The 6,803-nt window shown below is 50.3% G+C and overlaps 1 protein-coding gene across 1 annotated transcript; it reads left to right on the top strand.

The window, feature by feature from the left end:
• The first annotated feature begins 1,133 nt into the window (after nt 1-1,133).
• Mtfp1 (mitochondrial fission process 1) lies at nt 1,134-4,873 on the top strand. Its single transcript, XM_032916733.1, has 4 exons — nt 1,134-1,354; nt 2,029-2,156; nt 2,510-2,742; nt 4,068-4,873. The coding sequence occupies exons 1-4, from the start codon at nt 1,288-1,290 to the stop codon at nt 4,138-4,140; spliced, it is 501 nt and encodes a 166-aa protein (XP_032772624.1). The 5' UTR covers nt 1,134-1,287; the 3' UTR covers nt 4,141-4,873.
• Nucleotides 4,874-6,803: the final 1,930 nt, after the last annotated feature.

The following is a 6,803-nucleotide window of genomic DNA, read 5'->3' as shown; positions in this document are numbered from 1 at the left end:
GGGCGTGAACTGCGTCTGCAACGGGTACTAAATGGGAGGGAGGCAGAGGATCAGCATCACGTGGCTTTAGGGACCGTCTCCTAATTCCTCTCCAGCACTACCGGTGTTTCAGGTCCTATAGACAGATCGATCAACCTTCCCCACACGCGCCAGGCTCTGTCCCCGCTGACCCACAGGGGTTTCTAGAGGACACTGGCTGAAAACGGTGGCTTCCGTAGGGAGTCGGTATACACCTTTCGGATCTAAAAAAGCTAAAAAGCTGTGAAGAAACCCCGGTGTTATCCAGCTGGTCTCGAACGCACATAATAAATACTGTTTCTGCCTCTTAAATTCTGAGATTAAAGCACGGAACACCATGCCTGTCTTATAAAAAAGACTTAAGACCATATATATTTGTATTTATCTATATGTCTCTATGAGTGAATGTATAGGGTGTGTGTGTGTTGGGGGGGAGGTGTGCCTGTGGAAGCCTGAAGTGTCAGATTCCCTTGACGTGGAGATACTGGGAATGGAACTCTGGGAGAGTTGTAAGCGCTCTTAACCACTGAACCATCTCTCCAGTCTTATCCATTTTGTTTTACAGACTTGGGCACTGGGACTGGGGGAGGAGGTGGCTTACATCTACTAGGCGGCGGCGCAAGTAGGATTTGTCTCCAGGGGCCATAGCATTGTCCCTCTGAAATCCCAGAGGATTCAGAGCGCTTTTCTCCTAGTAATAACTCCCCAGCTCCCTTTTCCTTTTTAACAATTGCATGAGTCAGGAGAGTGACTGTCCTCTTTGTGTCTCTATTTCCCTACTGTAAAATAGGACCGACCCGACGCTAGTGTAAGAGCTTAAGGGAGCAAACCTGAGTCTACTGAATACATGATGACTGTTATAATTAATTAGTCCTTGTGGCTGTCTAAGGCAGTGAATGCTGGCGTGCCTCCCATTTACACATGAACCGAGGCTCAGAGAAATACATCTTTCCTAGAAGTCGCACACCTAAGAAGACACCATCCTCCCATTGGAACTCTGACCTGTTTAACTCCAAAAACTAGTCATGTCTGGGAGAGTCATAACTACTCAGAGAAAACACGACCAACTGTCTGCAAATCCCAAGTCTAGGAGAGGGGCTTGGGTGTATAAGGCAATTTTCAGACACTCCCTACAGTGGCGATAGCCGGACCTGTCCTTCAGTCTCGGACTACTGGCGGGTTCTTGCCTAGTGTTAGCCAAGTGCTAGTGGAGACAAGAGTTGTGGTGAGACTCTAATCTGCAGTGACTCCTACCGTGCCCGGGAAGTCATGTCGGAGCAGCAGCGGCAGAGCACCGAGCGCGACCTCTACCGGGACACGTGGGTGCGCTACCTGGGTGAGCGTGGGAGTGACAGACGCAGGGACCCCACCACTCGGGGGCGGGGGCAGTGGTCGTGGGTTGTCGATCTGGAGTCTGAAAAAGGGCTTAGTTCTTATTCGGCTTGGGCTGGAGAAAGGGCTCAGGAGAAGGCTAGGGACTTGTCCAAGGTCACACAACACTGTGGGTTCAGCTCTGTTCATGGGGCTCTAGTGGAGACACAAACCGAGTACGTGGGTTGCCCTCTGCCATGACCGTGCACTAGCCATGGGGTCAGAGAATCTCCTAGAGCAGCCTGCTTTCCCTGGCTTTTCCTAAGCTTCAGTTTTCTCTTCTGTAAAAGGGAATGAACGAGAGGCATTCTTGTCAGGTGCTGATTGTAAGAGCTGAGGTAAGGCCTTGAAAGACCTGGCACTTGATTGATACGTGTCAGTGGAGCCCACACTCAGTTATTCGATGGCCTCCAGTCGCCTCCCTGGTGCCGATCCCCAGAACCACGGCTAGGGACTTTGACCAGTGAGCCATGAACTTCATTGCCATTGTCAGTTCACGGGCCTAGAAACCAAAGGTAAAGTCACTTGACTGAGGTCACCCGCCCGGTTGTAGTTTTAGCAGGGTAGGGTTAGAAGCAGCTCTCTGTGTAGCGCCCCCTTGTGGAACAGGCCAGAGAATTAAATGCCTTTTCCCTCCAGGCTACGCCAATGAAGTGGGGGAGGCTTTCCGCTCCCTGGTTCCTAAAGCTGTGGTGTGGTTGAGCTATGGCGTGTCCAGCTCCTATGTCTTGGCCGATGCCATAGACAAAGGCAAGAAGGCAGGAGAGGTGAGTGTTAGTTAACCCTTCTGAACCCACCCTAGTGTGGGCTGGTGTGCAGTCTTGCATGTGGGACAGCCCTATCCCCGTTATCGTCTCATAGCTCAGTCCATAAGATAATCCTGTTTGTAGGATCGTTCATCCCCACCAGACCAAACCACATGGGTTGGCGGTGACATCTGGTACCTCTCCTGGGTGCGGGCAAATCACCCACAGCCCTGAATGTAGTCCAGTCCAGAGTCTTCCTCCCAGTTTCCTTCTACCCTGCTACCTCTTGCTTTCTGCCTGGTCCACCTTCATGCTTCTGTCTATAGGTTTCCTACCTCTGCCCCAGCTGAGTTAAATGTCTATGTACCTTCCAGGTGCCAAGCCCTGAAGCAGGCCGCAGCACCAGAATGGCCCTGGCTGTGGTAGATACCTTCGTGTGGCAGTCTCTGGCCTCTGTGGCCATTCCGGGCTTCACCATCAACCGTCTGTGTGCTGCCTCTCTCTATGTCTTGGGTACTATGACCCGCTGGCCCCTGAATGTCCGCAAATGGACCACCACCACACTTGGGCTGCTGGCCATCCCTGTCATTGTCCACCCCATTGACAGGTAGGTGCCTTTCTGGTCCCAGGGACCAGTCACTCTGCAGGTAGAGTTAGGCTGTGAGAGCTGTGGGCACAGAACCATGGCAGAGGCAGGGATGAAGTAGAGAGGCCACCTGTGCTTTTGTCATGCGGAATGGCTGAAAAGGAAGCAGAGTGCCTTGTGGGTAACGGACAAAGGTCAAGTAAGTTCACAGAAGGAAAGACCATTGCTGTGAAATAGCCAGAGGTATCTAGGAGCAGGTGCCCTGGAGTGCTGGGTTGGAGGGAGCTGATAGTGACTTGAGTTCAAACTCAGTCTGCTAGGTAAATACAGAATAAAAGTCTTGGGCTGTCTTCAGGCATGGCTGGATCCAGGCATCCGAGCAGTGCTGCCACAAGGCATCCTTCCTCTCTCTCTCCATCCTGTGCTTGTGGGTTTCACTCTCCTGCCTTGACCTAGTGACTCACGGTGTCCTGTCCCTCCCAACATCTTAAGTCCCACCAAAACTTCTCCATAATGATAGCAAAATCCTCAGGAAAATTTTCATTGGTCCATTCAGATGACAGGTCCATGTCTGAGCCATTGTCCTTCTGATTAGCCAACCCTTTGTCCTGTGTTTGCTCTTAGCACCAGAGGTAGGACCAGGCTGGAGAGATGGCTCAGAAGTTAAGAGCACTGGCTGCTCTTCAGAGGTCCTGAGTTCAATTCTTAGCAACTACAGGGTGGCTCACAACCATTTATAATGGGGTCTGATGCCTTCTTCTTGCATGCAGGTGTACATGCAGATACAGCACACATATACATAAAAAATACATGTTTTTTTGAGATAGGATTCTCTGTATAGCCCTGGCTGTCCTAGAACTCACTCTGTAGACCAGACTGACCTTGAACTCAAAGATCCACCTGTCTCTGCCCAGCTACAGAAATACATGTTTTAAAAATCTAAAAGGGGAAAGAGAGAGAGAGAGAGAGAGAGAGAGAGAGAGAGAGAGAGAGAGAGAGAGAGGAGGTAGAGTATCAATCAAAGTATAAGGATGGTCTCACTGGTGGCGGGGGTAGGGTGACAGGGAGCATAACTTACCCTGAGCCTCACAGTGAGTCCTTTACCCACTGTGCCTCAGTTTCTCCAGCTATAGACAGAAAGGGAAGATGGCTGTTATCCTTGGGGGTGGGCGAGTGGGGGTAAGCATGACTTCCCTAAGGAGCCTAAGTGGGAGAAGAATGATAAAATGGGTCTTGGCATGGTTGCTGGTGGTACCCTGTAACAACGGGTCTCTCCCCCTAGTCCGTGTGTTCCCTGCATCCTCTCACCCTTGCCTACCTGCTCACCAGGCCTTCTCTCTCCGTAGGTCGGTAGACTTCCTCCTGGACTCCAGCCTGCGCAAGCTGTACCCGTCAGTGGGGAAGCCCAGCACCCCCTGACCCTGTCCTGCGCCCTGCCCCGGGGTTGACCCACTCACATCAAAGAACGTGGCTACGTGGCTGTTTGGGGTCCATGGTGCTGTCATCTGAGCATAGAGATGAAGGCCCTGAGGAGTAGTGGGCAGTGAGTCCCGGGTTTGGAACCCAACCTTGTCTGCATTAGTGGCCATGGCTGTGCTGAGTGGGAATGAACACTGGCTAGCCTGTCTTTTGAAATCTTTTTTTTTTAAAGTATTTATTTTATGTGTATAAGTGTTTTACTTGCATGTATGTATGTTCACCACCCTTAGAGGTTAAAAGAGGCGATTAGATCTCCCTGAAACTGGAGGTAGGGATGGTTGTGAGCCACCATGTGGGTGCTGAGAACTAAATCTGGTTCCTCTGCAGGAGCAGCCAGTGCTGTAACCACTAAAGTACCTCTTAGCCTCCGGGCCTATCTTCTGATGGAGAAGTTATACCCTCCCGTGGAGGAGAAGGATATTAAGGCCCAGAGAGGGCAGGGAATACTCCTGAGATCACATGACAAGTGAGGACCAGGCTTCTAGCTATTCTAAGTCACTTTGTGGTGATGTGGCTGAGTAACTTAGGGAAAGATACAGAGGTACAGCATTTGGGACACTCAGGGCAGAGTCTCTGGCCAGCCCATCCCTGCTGCAGGAGCTGCTGGGGCCTGGTCGAGAGGCAGGACAATCACAAACCAAGTGCTAACCTAATAAAACTTTCAAAAATGGCATCTTCTTTTCTTCCTGGGGATAAGCTGGGCTGCAACCACAGCGTGGCCTTCTTCTGGAACAGGTCAACCGAGGGAGAAGTGGGCTGGTCTCCTGGCTCTGCAGGAAGGGCTGTGGGGAGAACAAGGGAAGGGCGTGTCCAAGCCTATTCAAGAGCAATATCACGTCCAAGGAGAAGAAAACAGGGAAAAGGGAGTCAGAAATGAAGGTGTAGGTGGAGAGAAGTGGGAGGTGCTTTGTACTGTGGGTGAGGTGATGTCTTAGGGTTTCATTGAGTGAAGAGACACCATGACCAAGGCAACTCTTTTTTTTTTTTTAAGATTAATTTTATGTATATGAGTACACTGTAGCTGTCTTCAGACACACCAGAAGAGGGCATCAGATTCCACCACAGATGGCTGTGAACCACCATGTGGTTGCTGGGAATTGAACTCAGGACCTTTGGAAGGGCAGTCAATGCTCTTATCCACTGAGCCATCTCTCCAGCCCCCAAGGCAACTCTTATAAAGACAAACATCTAATTCGAGCTGGCTTACAGTTTCAGAGATGTAGTCCATTTTCATAGCAGGAAGCATAGCAGCATGTAGGCAGACATGGTGCTGGAGAAGGAGCTGTATCTTGATCCAAAGGCAGCCAGCAGACTGACTCCTCCACACTGGATGGAGTCTGAGCATAGGAGGAAATCTCCAGAGCCCCGCCCACAGTGACACGCTTCCTCCAGCAAGGCCACACCTCCTAAAAGTACCACTCCCTATGGGCCAAGCATATTCAAACCACCACATTCCACTCCCTGGTCTCCATAGACTTGTTCAAACACATGAGCCTAGGGGAGGCCATACCTAGCCATAGCATAATGCAAAATACTTTTAGTCCAATTTCAAGAGTCCCATAGTCTATCACGGTCTCAACAATGTTTAAAAGTCCAAAGTCTCTTCTGAGACTCGTGCAATCACAGTTAATAATCTATAAAATCAAAATAAATAAAAAAACCAGACAGATCACATACTTCCAACATATCATGGTACAGAACATACATTCCGTCACAGTGGGGAAACACTGGACCAAAGCAAGATGAAAACACAGCTGGGCAAACTCCAAACTCTGCGTCTCCATGTCTGATGTCCGACTCCTTTCGGTTTGCTGACGGCAGCACACTTCTTTCTCTTAGGCTGGTTCCACTCCCTGTTAGCAGCTTTTCTTGGTAGGAATCCCATGGTTCTGGCATCTCTAACATTTCAGTGTACCTAAGTAAACTGCAACTTCACAGCTTCTCGTTTCAGTGGCTGGGGTCCACACAGGATCTTCTGGGCTCCTCCAAAGGTCATGGGTCACCTCTCCAGCTCTGCCCTCTGTAGTGCTCTAAGCTCTGGTTGATCCACTCCACTGATGCTGCTGTTCTTGGTGATCATCCCATGGTACTGGCATCTCCAAAATGCTGGAGTCTTCCACTGCATCTACACTTCACCAATAGCCTCTCACAGGTTCCCTTCACGGCGCCAAGCTTCAGCTTCTTTGTGTGACCCCTTCAGTCCTGGGCCATTGACTGCAAAGGAGGCTGCATCCTCACCAATGGCCTTCCCTGGCCTCTCACAGTGCCAAGGCTTAGCTATTGGCCATGATACCTTCTTGCCTTCAAAACCAGTCCTACCCGGGTGACTCTTACACATTACCAAGTGCAGCTGCAGCATACGGTATGACCTTGGCTATCTCTGAAACACAGCTTCTTTGTGCTCTCGGAAAACACTTCTCAGAAGATTTCACCTCAGTGATGCTGGTCTCCTCTTAATCCCTACTAATTTCTTGGCTCCAGCTAACCAGCATCAATTGTCCCAGTAACCCCTTCTATTCTTGACTCTAAAGCTAAAGCCATGTGGCTGTAGCTGTTGAATTCTGCTGTGTGCTGGGGCTGGAACATGACCCCTTGTTCTATTA

This window comes from Rattus rattus, chromosome 11, assembly GCF_011064425.1.
Source record: "Rattus rattus isolate New Zealand chromosome 11, Rrattus_CSIRO_v1, whole genome shotgun sequence".
NCBI classification, from domain to species: domain Eukaryota; kingdom Metazoa; phylum Chordata; class Mammalia; order Rodentia; family Muridae; genus Rattus; species Rattus rattus.
The sequence above is the reverse complement of the archived record's forward strand: the minus strand, read 5'-3'. Positions and strand labels throughout refer to the sequence as shown.

Excerpts from the sequence above, each read along its gene's own strand:
- Mtfp1 (XM_032916733.1), top strand. The coding sequence starts at position 1,288 with ATGTCGGAGCAGCAGCGGCAGAGCACCGAGCGCGACCTCTACCGGGAC. Across the intron at positions 1,355-2,028 it reads CACGTGGGTGCGCTACCTGG|GCTACGCCAATGAAGTGGGG; the intron begins GTGAGCGTGGGA and ends TTTTCCCTCCAG. Across the intron at positions 2,743-4,067 it reads ATTGTCCACCCCATTGACAG|GTCGGTAGACTTCCTCCTGG; the intron begins GTAGGTGCCTTT and ends CTCTCTCCGTAG.